The following is a 14,852-nucleotide window of genomic DNA, read 5'->3' as shown; positions in this document are numbered from 1 at the left end:
GGTTGAGTAGGTGGGGACGCCTGGGGTTCGGGTGTGCTGCCTGTGTCCAAACCTCCAGCCTCTGGTAGTGACGGGGGGCGCTCGGGGCTGAACGGGGGCTCTTTCCTGAGCCGGGGCTCGTGCTGTCGCTGCACTGCGGGAATGACGGTCCCCAGGTAAGTGGCCTGTCCTCAGTCTCAGATCCACTTGTAGCCCTTGAACTTCGAATGTTAATTCCCTCTTGGTTCTCAGATAGTTGTGACGTTTTGCTGACATCTTAAGATTAAAAATTACTTCTGAAATACCCATAAATATGTCTGTTATATTATAGGCTTTTGAGCTTGCGACTGGAGATTATTTGTTTGAACCACACTCTGGTGAAGACTATTCCAGGGATGAAGGTATGAATCTTTTGAGCTGTTGTACGAGTTTGTACATATTTTCACACTCCTCTTAAATTTCCAGTGAGCTTAGAGTGGAGTTAAGTTTTGTATTTGAGTGAACTGTTCATACACATGGTTTTCGGAATATAAATTTGATTTTTTTCTTTTTAGTTTTAAGTTCCATCACTAGCAGTGGGTGGGCAAAAACTGCCTTCTGCAGATACTCATCTACTTAACAACTGCCTGAAGGAATTAAACTGCCCTTCTTGTAAGATTGCATATGTGTGGAAACCTGATTGAGAATAACAACATTTTAGTTTAGAAAAGAAACGACAAATCTGAAGTTTATAGTATTTTCTCTTTATAAGAGTGACACTGGAATAATGTCTACGTTGTGTATTTTTATTTGAATTAGGCAAATACTAATTTTTTTAAAAAATCAGAATTAACTCCTGCTTCCATCTGTATACCTGTCCATTTTCATGCTTGTTTGCTTGTAAATGCTCTTTGCAGTGGTAATGTGGGCATCATTCATTGTTCCTAAATGCTACTAATGATGCCAGAGCTCTGCTGATCCTGGAAACCTCTGCATGGATTTGCTGCGAACATTGTTGATTTGAAACTATTTCTGATTTTTTACTAATTCCAGTTTCTTTCCTCTTCTTTTTTATCCCATCCTTTCCCTGCCCCTTCCACTCCCGTATCCTTTTTTTCTCTCCCTCATAGACCACATAGCACACATCATAGAGCTGCTAGGCAATATCCCAAGGCACTTTGCTCTATCTGGAAAATATTCTCGGGAATTCTTCAATCGCAGAGGTAGTACCTCTTCTTTTTGAAAGGTGCCGTGATGCAGACAGAAGTGGAATTGCTGTTGCTGGTTGTAGATGTCCCACTGAGGAACATTTCCTGAAATCACGCAACAAAAATTTCTTTTTGAAAAACAAAACATGCAGGAATCTGTGACAAAATTTTATAATTTTTTTTTTTTTTTTTAGCTAGAAGTTCTGGAAATATTGGTACATTTTAAATTACATAGCAAAACTTGTTTGTAGCAGCTGATACTCAAATGTTGTTTTCAGAAGGAAGTTTTGCTGAAAGCATCTTTCCAAATTAGCCACTGAACAGTGTGCACATATCTTTTTTACCAGGATCAATCTATTTCTGTCTGTACCGGGCCAGTGTTAGTGTGTGCATGCAATGTACTGATTAAACTGTTGTATGTTTCTGTTTTGCTGGCAATGTTCTCCAATGCAGACCACATAGCATTGATCATTGAACTGCTGGGAAAAATCCCTCGAAAATACGCTATGTTGGGGAAATATTCCAAGGAGTTTTTCACCAAAAAAGGTAACGGTATTTATGCAACACTAATTTAAAGCATAGCACTATCCAAAAGGAGAATATGTTCATTTATGGGTACTGAAGAAATATATCCGTTTAAATGGAGAGCTCGTATTAAAGAAGAATTTTGGTGTAAACTTGGCTTTCTGAGAAAAGCCATGATTTGCAGTATTCATTTCAATATTACATTTAAAATTCATTTTGGGATGTACTCAACAAAGTGTGGATGATAACAAATGTCTGTGTGAAGTTGTTGTCCAGTGTTCATGTAAATGTACGGAATCAAGCGATGCATAGCTTGCAATGCGATGGAAAATCACCTGTCAGCTACTTTTGCTCGTGCATAGTGGTCCAGCATATGCCACTGACAAGGCTTAACCAAGGTGGGAAGGGAATACTGCCCAGGGGGCAACAGGCAGGCAGCTGCATGTAGTCAGTCGTCACGCGCTCGGAACTTCCCTGAAGGGACAGCGTGCAGAAAAGATCGCTGTGTGACAAGAGTGGTGGAGAAAGCTCCTCTGCTGTGCTCCGTGCTGTCGCACTTCAAACGCTCTGAATTACTGTAATGCCTCAGTGCCACAGCCGTAGGTGATGACTTAGCTTGTTTGGTGTTGTACAGAAGTGCAGCCCCTGTAAAATTGTCAATTGATACAAGAAAGTAATTAATCTGAACAAATGCGCTGGGCCTTGCAGTTCTTTTACAATTTTGTACTTTGTCTTTGTTCAGGCTGCCCTTTAAGACAGGTTTTTGACACGTGAGGGAGCGTGGTGATGCTTCAAGAGTCTTTTGGCCCCTCAGTATTTTGAGACAACACTGTGTTGTGTAGAGGGACATGGTATCTCGGAAGCATCCCGTTATGTGGTGGGGGAACTGCGGGGGCTGTTGGCTGCAGCTGATGAGCACACTTTCTTGCTGAACAGTGGTGTGGCTTCTTTCTTGCCCGTGCCTGAGCGTGCAGCTCGTCGGCAGCGCTGGTGCCAGCCAGCTGCGTTGGGCACGTGTGGTGCCAGGGCAGCAGTGGCAGCAGCACTGTGCTCTGAGAGGCTGGGACCGTGGGGCAGGATACAGTCCAGTGATTCATTCCTCCCTTGCTGAGAGCGGGCTGGTGTGTGCGTGGGTATTCCTGGTACAGCAGGGACCTCTGCATGTCTTCATCGCCTTAAGGAGGATGTAATGGCATTAAACGGTGTGAAGAAGGGCAGCAGTGGTGATCAAGGGGATGGTGCAACTGCCGTTTGGGGGAGTCTAGAATACCTGTGGCTTTTTGCGTGGAGGGGAGAATGTTGCTGGAGGAATAATAAAGGTTTACAAACTCAGGAAGTTAGTGGATAAGCTGAAGACGGCTGCAGTTTTCCAGCACCTGCCACGTGAGGGCTGGGAGACACCCAGTGAAAGTTGCGGGGGTGGCTTGAAAATAATCCCTTCCCTGGGCAGCGGCGAGCTTCAGGAGCCCACTGCCACAGGGCTCGCAGAGCGGCCTTAGCAGCAGCCTGGAAAAGAGACTCGTGTCGACCGAGATGAACAAGCTCAGGGCTGAGAGGTCCACCCTGTATAAAGCAGTAAAAGAGGTGGGCAGGGGGCAGCCTCTGGCACCCCCCGCCACAGGAATTGCAGCTGCTGGAGCGTGGGCAGGGCCTTCAGGAAGGCTCCTTGCCCACCCTCCCTGCCTCTGCCCGCGGCCCCCCTCAGAGGCAGGTACTGAATTGGAAAGACCACCCAGCCTGACCCCCCTTAAAGCATATCTCACGTTCCCACTTTTCACTTTACACCAGGTGGGTTGGCATTTTTTAATGATGTTGTAGAACCTTAAAATGACCTAACAGTTACACAATAACCACAGTGTCTGCGGCGCACAGAAGAGGGTAGTTTGTAAAATTCCCATGAAGTGAAGAGTTCCACGTGCTTCCATGAGACCTTCCGCTGCCAAGTGCCGCCGTTGTCCTGTAGGGCCTGTACGTCACTGACATTGCTCAGAGGCGGCGTCTCCCTTGGCTCTGGGTGGGATTTAAGCACCTTGAAAGACTTGGTTCAGCTGCCACATGAAATGTAAACGCAAGTTTGCTGTGGAAGCTTAAGTAGACTGGATCCCATCTGTTCTGCTCAAAACAGAAAATCTCTAATGCGGGATGAAGGCGTAATAGCCCAAGCTGCATTTTCAGATCATACCAGTTATTCTGCTGTTACAAGTCAGGAAAACTGAAACGCTTTGTGGAGGGACAATGGAGGTGGTGGGTTTCCTGCTCGCTTGAGATTTTTTTCATAGAATTGGGCACCAGATATCCATTTCTTTTTTCCTGGCCACCTCAGTACTGCCAGCCTCTCTGGTGCCCACGGGAGGGTTCTGTGTTTGATGGGCTGGCAGGGAACGATACAATTCATAAGTTGGCCAGCAAGCATTTCATACTCATCTGCTTATGACCTGAGCACTTGAGATCAGAAGCCATGCAGTACAGGCCTGGGGCTTTTGCAAAAAATTCATGCTGTGGTGTAGAAGTGGGCTTAGAAATGTAACTGTAGGCTCCTGTTCTGAAAACATGAGCCTTGGGTGAAAATCGAGGAATTACAATTTCGGTGTTGCTCCTGTCCCTAAGCAAGTTCAACCTCAGAGACAAACTTGAAATATTTGAGTTGCCACTGAAGTCATAGGCACAAAAGGAACTAACGAGTTTACAGGATTAAGTCCCTTCTTCTCAGTAAAATAGGAGGGTGCATTTAAAAAAGGAAAAGCATTTATAAGTTACTGCTTAGTCACTATAACACAAATGCTCACATACTTTTTATAGGGTCTCATCCTGACTGAGCCGCGTAATAACTCCAGTGAGTCCTTTTTTCCAGTGCCTTCATGAAAGCTGTTTTGTCTGTAGAAATGATTAATATGTTTTGGCACTAAAACTTTAAAACTCTTTTATGTTTGCTAGGCTGTGGACCCTTTTATTTTTCTTCTGGTATTTCCTAGCCCTGTTTCCTTGTGCCCTAAACCTGTGTGAGATGCCGGCTAGGTGCTGGCTTTGCCCATTGGAAGTTGTACCAAGGGAGAACACTGCTGCTTACTTACCATCCTGGAAGAAAGGAGAGGGCTCTCCTCCACTTCCCTCTCTTCCACCTACTGTACTGTGGGGCCTCACCAGCAGTTCCTGTATTAGTTCTGGGGAGTGTGTCTTCTAAATATGTACTAGCAGATGATATCCCCCTGCTGCTTCCCCAGTCCTTCATGTCATCCTTTTCTTACTGTTCAGTAATCCATATCCCTCTTGTGTGGTGACACAGCTTTGTCTTTGACAAATTCCATAGTCTAACTCTGTTTCTTTGTACTGCAGTCATCAAAAAAAGCTTTAAAATAGCATCTTCCCCCCACCCCCAGCCCTTCAGAAATTTCTTTAATAATTTGTCTGACTTAACATTCCATTTTTCAGAAGGTCTGTCGCTGCCTCCGCTTTGGCCACAGGGGTTTTACAGTTCTGACAACTCTGTTGTCCTCTCAGGGTATTTCCTGGGTGCTTTACTATCAAACATCTAAATAAAGAGCTTCTGTTAGGAATCTTTCACTTACTGTTACAGTTTTGGCATTTCTTTGAAAGTCCATGTGAATGGCCCGAGTGGTGTCAGGCTGGTGGGCCTTGTGCTTGTCATGTGGCACATGATGGCACTTGGGATGTTCTGCTCCATAACCTTCCTGGCGCTGAGGTCAGGCTGGCAGCCCCGGATCCTCCTTCCTGCCCCTCCTGTAGATGGGTGTCACACTGGCTAACCTCTGGTCTGCTGGGACCTCCCCAGTTAGCTGGGACTGCTGGTAAATGATGGAGAGCAGCTTGGTGAGCCCCTCCCCCAGCTCCCTCAGTGCCCTCGGGTAGATCCTGTTCAGCTCCATAGACTTGTGTGTGTCCAAGTGGAGCAGCAGGTCACTGACCAAGTTCCTTCCTGTCCTGGGCTGTGGGGACTTCATTCTGCTCCTCGTCATCCCTGTCTTCCAGCTCAGGGGGCTGAGTAACCTGAAGGTAACTGGTCTTGGTATTAAACTGAGGCAAAGCAGCATTAGGTACCTCAGCCTTTTCCTTGTCCTTTGTGGCAATGTTCTCCCCTGCGTCCAATAAGGATGCAGGTTATCCTTGGCCCTCTGTTTGTTTCTAATGTATTTGTAAAAACATTTTTAGTTACCTTTTATGGCAGCAGCCAGCCTGAGTTCCAGCTGGGCTTTCGCCTCTCTAATCTTCACCCTGCATAACCTCGTGACATCCTTGTAGTCCTCCGGAGCTGCCTGCCCCTTCTTCCAAAGGTGGTAAACTCTTTTTCCCTGAGTTCCACCCACAGCTCTCTGTTCAGCCAGGTCTTCCTCACCAACTCGTCTTTTGGCACATAGGGATGGCCTGATCCTGCACCTCTGAGGCTTCCTTCCTGAAGAATGTCCAGCCTGCCTGGACCCCGTGGCCCTTCAGGGCTGCCTCCCACAGGACTCTGTCAACCAGGATCCTAAACAGGCCCTCTGCAATTCCATGCTAGCTGTTCTGCTGACCCCCCTCCTTACTTCTCCCAGAACCAAACCCTCTGTCATACCATGTTCGCTATGCCCCGGGTATCTTCCGACCACACATCGCCCACCAGCCCTTCCCCGTTTGCTGACAGCAGGCCCAGTGGGGCATCTCCCTGGGCTGGCTCGCTGACCAGCTGTGGCAGGCAGTTCTCTTCCGCGTACTCCAGGAACCTCCGTGGCCGTTTCCCGCCCGCTGTGCTGTGTTTCCAGCAGGCGTACGGTAGGTTGGAGTCCCCCATGAGAACAAGGGCTAGTGACACGCGCCCGGAGCACAGCCTTTTTGTGTTTGACTCGAGGGTACTGATGGGACGTGCCTGTACTGTAAATGTACGGACACAGACCAGCAGGAATCACTTCTGCTTTCATTCTTCTCGACCTCGGCACCCCTCCCACCCTGTGAGACGGGAAGAGGGCAGTGGGCGAGCTGTAGGAAGCACATCTTGACTTTCTATTACCAGCAGGTCTCTTCTTTTTCTCTTGTGAGTGATTGACCATATGCACACTTGCTTTTTGGGCATCTTTATGATAGCACCCAGGGAGCTTCTTTTTCCAAGTGTTGCGCCTTGCCTAGAACCTTCTGCTATGGCCCGAGGCAGCAGAATTGTGTCCTGCTGGCCCTGTGGTGATTTTAATCTGTGGCGTTCAGATGCTCCCCCTCTCAGGGTCAGTCTGAAGACCTGGGTTTTTTCTCCTGCTTTGGAACTTTTGCAGCCACAGGGATGTGTAGAAACTCAGACCTGCAAGCTGATGTCTGATAGCATTTTATGGGCAGTAGATTACAGCCAGGGACAACAATGACATTGCCAAACCACTGGGCTTAAAAATAGTATGGCTCGTGTTCCCCCATACTGGACGGTGCAGCGTGCTTGTGAGGCTGTGGGTGTTGGGCGAGAGCTGTCACACTGCAGCAGTTCAGGGGACACGCAGACTCACCACTGTCAGGGGTCTCTGAAGTGATTTTTGTAGCATCACACAGAGACCACCTGGCTCTGACATATGCCTGGGAAGAAGGGAGATGGCGGGGGAGGAGGCAGGAGGGTCTTTCTTCCCCATCGCTGGATGACCTGTGGATAAACCTGGATAATATTGCTGGTTTGAATGGCAGAAGGGTTCTCGCCTCCTTCATTTGTTTTGGTCTGAATCACATTGCCAGGGTGGCCAGATGCCCTCACTTGATGGAACTCAAGTGCTGCAGCTGCTGCCACCGCTTGTGCCGGTGGTTGGTTGAAGGAGACATAGCCAAAGCGGGCGCTTCCTTCTGCGGAGGGCTTCAGACCCAGCTTCTTGGGGGCGTTTGCCTGAGGGATGGAGCAGAATCTCCAAGTGCCAAACCTCTGTGCTGGCCTTGGTTTGGAAGGGATGGCTGCTCGGCTGCATTGCCTGCAGCTGCCACGCAGCGAGGCAGTGGCTTCTCGGTGGTTGCCGAGACCTCCAGCTTAGGGCTGCAGCAGTGTGCGTGAAGTTTGGGTTTGTTGGCTGCTTAAGAAGGGCAGGCCTGCCGTGGTTTTTTGTCTACGGCGTGAGCGTGTGTGTGCATGAGAGCCTGTGTGTGCGGGAGACAGTATGAAGCCAAAAGGAAGCATCAGAAATGATGTGTACAGTGGAGTCCAGGTGTAACGTACGGTTTGCTGTAGGACCGATTTCTTGGTTTTGACGTCGGCCATCCTCGTCTCCTCTGAGGACCTCGAGCAAGCTTGCCGTGTGCTGCCCTTCCTCAATAATGATTCTCAGCCTGGTCAAGGTGCTGTGAAGGCAGAGTGGGAGAAAAACGGAACAGGGATTAGTCGCTACTAGGGCTAACGAGGTCCTTTTCTAATGCCACTGCTGTTTCTGTTTGCAGGAGAACTGCGACACATTACCAAGCTGAAACCTTGGAGTCTTTTTGATGTGCTTGTGGAGAAGTATGGTTGGCCTCACGAAGATGCTGCACAGTTTACAGATTTCCTGATTCCCATGCTAGAGATGGTCCCAGAGAAACGTGCTTCAGCTGGAGAATGCCTTAGGCATCCGTGGCTGAATTCTTAGCAGAGTCTCCCAGCTGTAAAAAAAGCCAGCAACCACTTTCCAATGCATTGGACCTAAATGGTGACTGTCACAAATTCTTTAGCAGGATCACACGTGAGCTGGCTTCAATCCTCAGACCTTTATTTTGCTTGAGGTACTGTTTGACATTTTGCTTTTTGTGCACTGTGTTCTTGGGGAAGGGTAGTCTTTTTGTCTTCAGCTAGTAGTTTACTCACCCACTTTCTTCAGAAAACACTTAACGTGTCTTTAAGCATTGTTTCTTGTGTTGTGTGGCATTCAGATGTCAGATTTTTGAACAAAGGAAACTTCCCCCCCAATGTGTTTTGGCAAGTTTTGTAACTATTTATGAAAAAAAAAAATATTTTAGCTGATGCATATTATATAATTTACGAGTGTAAGAAATTTATCAAGTCAGAACTGAGTTACGGCGAGGAATTGTACAATTTTATCTTCTGGCAAAGGGACGTCATTCTTGTATTATAGTGTATGTAAATGCACCCTGTAAATGTTTATTTCCATTTAAATATGGGACTGGGGACTCAATTTCAGAGTAAAGCGACTAAGTTTTAGAGAGCTTTATAGCAAACCAATTGCATGTAGTGGACTTTAAACTGCTTTAAGGAATTGTGTAAACTTTCTATTCTGTAGCAGTTCCCGTTCATTGGATTTTAAAAAAAGTGGCTCTGGTTTACAGGATTTCATTCCCCAAATGGCACTTTAAAGGAAGGCTAGACTTCTTTCTAATAAAGTATGCATTATCATTTAGCACTCCCTTTTAGAATTTTTGCCTATTTTAAGTGCTTTTAAGAAAAGAAAAATAGCAATTTCCCTTACAATGTGATAGTGAAGACATGGTACCATATGGTGTTGCCTTTTTGTAAGCACTGTAAGTTGTACTATACCTTAAGAAAAAAGAAAATTAAAAGTAGAGCATGAGAACCATTCTCTGTGTAGAATTCCTGATCTTTTATAATAAAAGTGTGTGCTTGGCATCAGTTAAGGAAGGATATAGCTGCAGCTATTTACAGTGCAGTGGGTAAAATAATCCAAGAAACGAGATCATGCTCATTCCATTCATAGCTTTACATGTTTCTAAAACAAATTGCACTAGCTTTCTTCTTACCCATCATTAGACATACGACTACCCGTTGTAAGATGCACGCAACAATTACTTGTTTCCTAGGAAAAAAAAAAAGCAAGCTGCATAGGCTGAAGCTTATAGGCAATACAGATTTTAGAATGTACAGTACGGAGGTGTGTTTTGGCCTCTTAGAAGTCAGTGGGATGAATGTAAGCTTACTTCTGATCTTCATGTAACTATGGTGCCACTTTTTTCTTGACTTTTGTCCATATGAAATTTATTCACATGCCTTTGCAATAACTAGATTGTGAGAAGATAGCCCCATGCTGTAACAATAACCAGTTGTTTGAGGTGCTTGCAGTTGTCTAATTAAAGTGGTTTGTTTTTTCAGACATTGTGCTGGTCATTGGAATCTTTGGTAGCCATGGCAACAACGGGGCCGAGTTGTGGTGATGGGGGCGGGGGGGCTGCCTTAGCTCGGCCCAAGAGAAAAATGGCTTTTGTGTTAATTCACAAAATACGTCACCTGGTGTAAACCAGAGCGTCCTGAAGGGTAGTATGGCCCCAGGGGCGGTATGTAAGCGGGTGCTAGGTGAGACGTGACCAACCCCAAAGGAAGTATTTCATACAAGGTGTGTAACTACTGCGGACAAGCCGGCGATTACCCCGTCCCCGGTAGGCTGGTGCAGCCGCGCTTCCACAAAGAAACTGCAAGGCCACCCCAGCGTGACACACACGCACCGGTCGGGAGGAACTGGTCCACGTGCCGAGGCCCCGCCAGCAGCTGGGTTTCAGGACCGCGTGCCTTCACCCTCCACACCCTGAGCACTTCACACTGGAACCGCTTTTAATGGCTGCAAGGAAGACACGGGTTGAGGACAATGCCACAATGGACTCCAGAGCTAGAGGTAAATGTTACGTTCATCTTCCCACCTGGCCTAGCCACCAGTTGTGCTTAGTTGCTGCAACTAATTGGAAGCCTGATCTTGAGTACATAGAAAATCCTAGCGCTTGCATCTAGTGCAGTTCAAATGCGAGCCAGGCAAGGCGAGTAACTGCAGCACCTCTGCCCTTCGCCTGGCCATGGCGATACAAGGGATCTGGGACCTCGCGTGGTACCAGTCCTGTTCCACAACCCCACCCATCAGCTGCTCATGCTGCTGTAAGATCTCACCCCCCGTACAGTGCGTATTTTACACTTTCTTGTATTTGAGACTATTACTGACATGCTTCATGGAGGAATGGAAGGGGGCAGGGGGCAGGACAACCAGATTTGAACGTTGGGCTACAGCAGGTGATGCAGTTTTGTCAAAATCGGTGCCTGAGCAGTCAGGGTGGGGTGGGTTGTTCTGCTGCGGTCAATGGCCTAATCCTGTTCTGCTTCGTGCTAGTACAGAACGGGGTACTCCATGCAACGCCTGTTTTGCATAGACAGTGGTTGCTCAGGGAAGTATTTGTACTGTACTATTTTTACTAACTACTTTTTTGAATAGTGGGAGGCAAATCAGAATTTAAAGCAGCCCCTGCCCATTTTTTTTTCCCCTATGTTAAAAAGAATTACCACCTTTTTCCAGTGTGTAGGAACGGCCACTTCCCATCCAGTTTCAGGTTTTCTTTGGTTCCGAGGTGGAGCCACTGAGCAGAGTTTGGTTATGACAGCGGTCACTGCCAAGACATGAGGACACTGTCACCCACCAGTTACGGAATAACTCTGCACCTGATAAGTAAGTGCAACAGCACCGTATCAGATACTGCTCTTCAGCAGCAGGAATACACCACTCCCTTTAGAAGTACACTGCTATATAGTTGGTAACGTTCCATACCCTGTTGCAGCACCGCTCACTCAGCTCTCCGCAGTCTGCACTAACAGGAGGGGCTGAAGATCCACCAGAGGAGGCAAACAAGGTGCTGCAGCGCCTGTAACCAAGGGCAGAGCGACATGTCTAGTACAGCTTTAGTGCACAACAGTGCTGGTATACGAACAGCGCTACCCACTGATTAACCTACTGGTAAAGCGACACCGGACCCTGCTGTGCTTAAGAGTGATTTTTCCTCACCTCTACGTTCCGGAGGTGAAATACCCCCCCCCTCCTCCAGCCAGTTCCACATCTGTCCACGCTACAGAAATAAAGCACAGCTGGAAACTGCAGGGAAGTGAACAGCCTCACAGAGAGGGGCCAGGCTGTGTGTTTTACACACTTGAGGCCACTTCCCTGAAGACATACCACCCTTTTAGGACAAGCAGTTAAAACTGACATAATCGTGATTTATTAACATGAATTAAAATGCCCAACCAGTGCTGCAATGTGACAGTATATTAAAAAAAATTAAAGATCATATACTGTACTACTTTCACAAAGATCACACTTTTTTTTTTTGCAAAAGAGACTTATTATATACAATACTATATCAAATGAAAGAAGCTTTAAGCAATTGTACAAGCAAAAAGAAATACAGTATTTACAGCACTCATCGGAGACATTAGAAACAGTCTATACATTAAATTACAATTCCTGCAAATAACTGATGAAACAAAAAGCCATGTCCACACCAAAACTATAAAAATTTGTATTGCATTGTTTTCTATCTCTATGCACACGAAGAACTGTTGACAGAAGAAAATGGGGGAAAAAAAATTGTTAGTGCCATCACTTAGCCTGTGTACTTATTTAATTACATATGTATAAAAGTAATATAGAAAACATTCACTAAATGAATTTAACTGCAACAATAAAATTTTAAAGATTATGCAGCATCAAACCTACTGCCAGAAAAAACAGCTGGAATGTCCACTTACAAAATAAAAAGAAATACCTAATACTGGCTTAACAGCACATTTTCAGGAATTTTAAAAAGCAAAAAATGGAAAGAATACAATGAAAGAGCACTGGTGTTTTGCTTTTATACAAAGTATCATGTACAAGCTTTAAAAAGTACCTTGAATAGGTACATACGAAATATACACAGGTTATATTACAGAACATTTTAAAAATGTTTAGAATTAAAGGGATCTGTTCTAATGCCACCCTGAACCATGGTAATTGTTCTGAAAAGTGGGCGGCACCTGTGCTCTGTGAATGGGGATCTGTCCAGGCACAGGGGACGCCTGCTGCTGCCCTTGCACTCCGTGGGGAAGGGTTACGGAGCCGGGGTGAGGGCAGAACCCCGAAGCAGTGGGTGTTGCAATACTGTTTGGTCCTTGAGGTTGGAGGTGAGGACCCTGACCGGGGAGTGGACAATGAGGTCCTGTTCCAGCAGGCTGATGTTGAGGTCCAGGTCCTAACGTTGTGTGATGTGGGGCTTGTGAGGAATAAGAGGACACGCTCGCGTGAGCAGCTGAAGGAAAATGGGGGGGTCCTTGATGAGATGGGTGGTGTAACCCTTGTGCTGATGCTGGGTGATGCCCCGAGCCTATAACAGTGGAGGGAGGTGGTGGAGGAGGGGGAGGTGCAGAGTTTACAACATGCTGGTGTTGTGCTTGCAAACCTTGGTGTCCCGCTGAAGGATGGGGAGGTTGGTGGTGGGGGAGAGGACCTGGTGGCGGAGGCGGCGGTGGCAAATGGTGACCAGCAGCCTGAGAATGAATGTGCGATCCAGGCGCTACTGCCATGGCATGAACTGGACCGACGACGTGTGCTACGGAGTGCTGCTGATGGGTACTTTGCTGCTGTACAAGGTGAGGGCCTGGAGCAGGTGGTGGCGGAGGAGGAGGTGGAGCGGCAGACGCTGATGCCTGGTGATGAATACTGGGGTTCTGAGAAGGCAAAAAATGCCCTGCCGTTACGTGGTGTCCCGGCACCGCCTGCTGACCCGCAGTGCCGGGAAGTGCTTGATTTGGTCCAGATGAAAAGACAGTCTGTTGGGGGATGCTGCCCTTCAGCTGACTGTAACTCTGAAAGTTTCCAGAGGGCTGCTGGCTTTGATAGTACGTAGAAGAAGGGGGTGGGGGGGGGCGGGGGAGGTGGTGCATTGCTGTTCAAATTTTGTTGGTTAAACTGGCTGTAAGAAGCTGAAGATTGTCCTGAAGTTGTCTGAGTAAACAGGGGTCCGCTAGGCTGCTGCTGATTGGCAGGCGGAAGGGTTGCTGCCGCCGGATAGAAGTTGCGGTGTGTTTCCCTCTGGGGCGTTCCAACTTGAGGTGACTGTGGATGATGAGGTCTGTATGGAGATCCCAGCTGCTGTGAGTGAGGCTTTGGTGAAAGATAACCATGCTGCACGGGCGCGTGGGGCGTAGAGGACTTGGGAGGATTTTCGACGTGAGGTGAAGGGGGGCAATGCAGCTTCAAAGGTGCAGAAGGCAACTTCTGTGAATGTGAAAGTTGCTCAGCAGAACTGCGCAGGTGTGATTGAGATGGATGGTTTTTTGAAAGTGCTTGGACGTTGTTTGTCAGCTGTTTTTGTTGCAGCTCGGATTTTGGATGATTCGCACATTCGGCCTCGGGTGCATTAGCTGCAGTTTCCCAGTGCGAATCCGGTTTTGTGGGTGTTTTCCCAAGTGACTGCGTTGAAACTACAGGACTCGGTGAAGAGGGCTGAAATGAAGAGAAAGTCAGTCAGTGCAAAACATTCCGAATACTCAACTACAGCCGTGTTAGAATGAAAAGAACTTCCTAGAATATTCTTTCCCTCTCACCGTGAAAAGAAGTGTTGAGGCACAGTAACAACAGAAAGCTTGAACTTAGCAAGACACCATTTTTAGCAAGGATAGATCAATCATTGGTCAAAGACTAGCAAGCGTATTTTAAAGTAGTAACAGAAATACGACCCATCAGGTCAAAGTCAGAATCTGTTATTCATCAAAGTTTTAGATTTCTGAGTCTGTGAGAAAGAATTCCAGACGAGACCATTTACAAAAATAACGCCATTTTTAGAGTGATTTAACATCTTAAAACTGGCATAGCACAAGCAGGTAAGACTAACCGTTACAGCCTGAATTACTTCATTTAATACCGTAGAGGCAGCTACTCAACATCTTTCTTCCTATCAGTACCTCTACTCTGACAGTGCCAAACCCTGACGGGGCAAGGGCAAACTCCTGTTAAGCTATGAAGTACATAAAGCCTGTTACTGCTGTCAGTTCTGACTACCAGTTCTTCACCATTCACCCTGCAGAGCTGTGGCGACACTGAATCCACCGATACAATCTCTTCCACTTCTACAGAACGCAAGATCATCTATGAATGCTTACACAGAAACCAACTTCTTAGCATGTATGGAGTACCACAAATATTCTTACCGATGTTCACCTATGTTAAGTTACCACACAGACAGACGAACATGCGTGTATGTAACCTTAGTAGTAAATCATGAGGTTAACTTTAAGATAGAGACGTACGTACATACTCATATGCATATTATACAACAGATGTCTGCGCAAACACACGCGCGCCTGCATACGCTGTGCATACCTTGCTTGCTTTTGATGGACTCTTACACGTCCTTTGTGAAGTATCTGGGGACGGACATTCAGAAGTAGGCTCTGGATTTTCCGAATCAGGTTCTACAGACATA

General features: G+C 46.8%; 2 protein-coding genes and 1 long non-coding RNA gene across 6 annotated transcripts in view; 1 reads left to right on the top strand and 2 right to left on the bottom strand.

Annotated features, from left to right (window-relative positions):
* Window positions 1-9,733, top strand: part of SRPK2 (SRSF protein kinase 2) — a 148,252-nt gene extending 138,519 nt beyond the window's left edge. For 2 of the 4 annotated variants that reach the window (XM_040593997.1, XM_040594001.1), the window contains exons 14-17: window positions 311-380; window positions 1,089-1,181; window positions 1,620-1,712; window positions 8,076-9,733. In XM_040593997.1, the coding sequence (XP_040449931.1) occupies window positions 311-380; window positions 1,089-1,181; window positions 1,620-1,712; window positions 8,076-8,260 (441 nt within the window). In that variant the 3' untranslated portion in view covers window positions 8,261-9,733. The remainder of the gene's footprint in view (window positions 1-310; window positions 381-1,088; window positions 1,182-1,619; window positions 1,713-8,075) is intronic. The other 2 variants (XM_040593998.1, XM_040594000.1) reach the window with 2 other exon arrangements.
* On the bottom strand, window positions 5,959-11,385 carry LOC121088238. The gene is made up of 4 exons (XR_005827875.1): window positions 11,165-11,385; window positions 10,906-11,058; window positions 10,083-10,195; window positions 5,959-7,979 (listed from the first exon to the last, which is right to left on the bottom strand). It is a non-coding gene; the product is annotated as an uncharacterized LOC121088238 (long non-coding RNA).
* A 201-nt stretch (window positions 11,386-11,586) lies between these two features.
* The window catches only part of KMT2E (lysine methyltransferase 2E (inactive)), a 62,339-nt gene continuing 59,073 nt past the window's right edge, over window positions 11,587-14,852 (bottom strand). The window contains 3 exon segments of the mRNA XM_040593996.1: window positions 11,587-13,293; window positions 13,295-13,873; window positions 14,750-14,841. Of these exon segments, the coding sequence (XP_040449930.1) occupies window positions 12,358-13,293; window positions 13,295-13,873; window positions 14,750-14,841 (1,607 nt within the window). The 3' untranslated portion in view covers window positions 11,587-12,357.

This window comes from Falco naumanni, chromosome 5 (genome assembly GCF_017639655.2).
Source record: "Falco naumanni isolate bFalNau1 chromosome 5, bFalNau1.pat, whole genome shotgun sequence".
Lineage (NCBI taxonomy): Eukaryota > Metazoa > Chordata > Aves > Falconiformes > Falconidae > Falco > Falco naumanni.
Note: the sequence above shows the minus strand (reverse complement) of the source record. Positions and strands in the feature narration are given on the sequence as shown.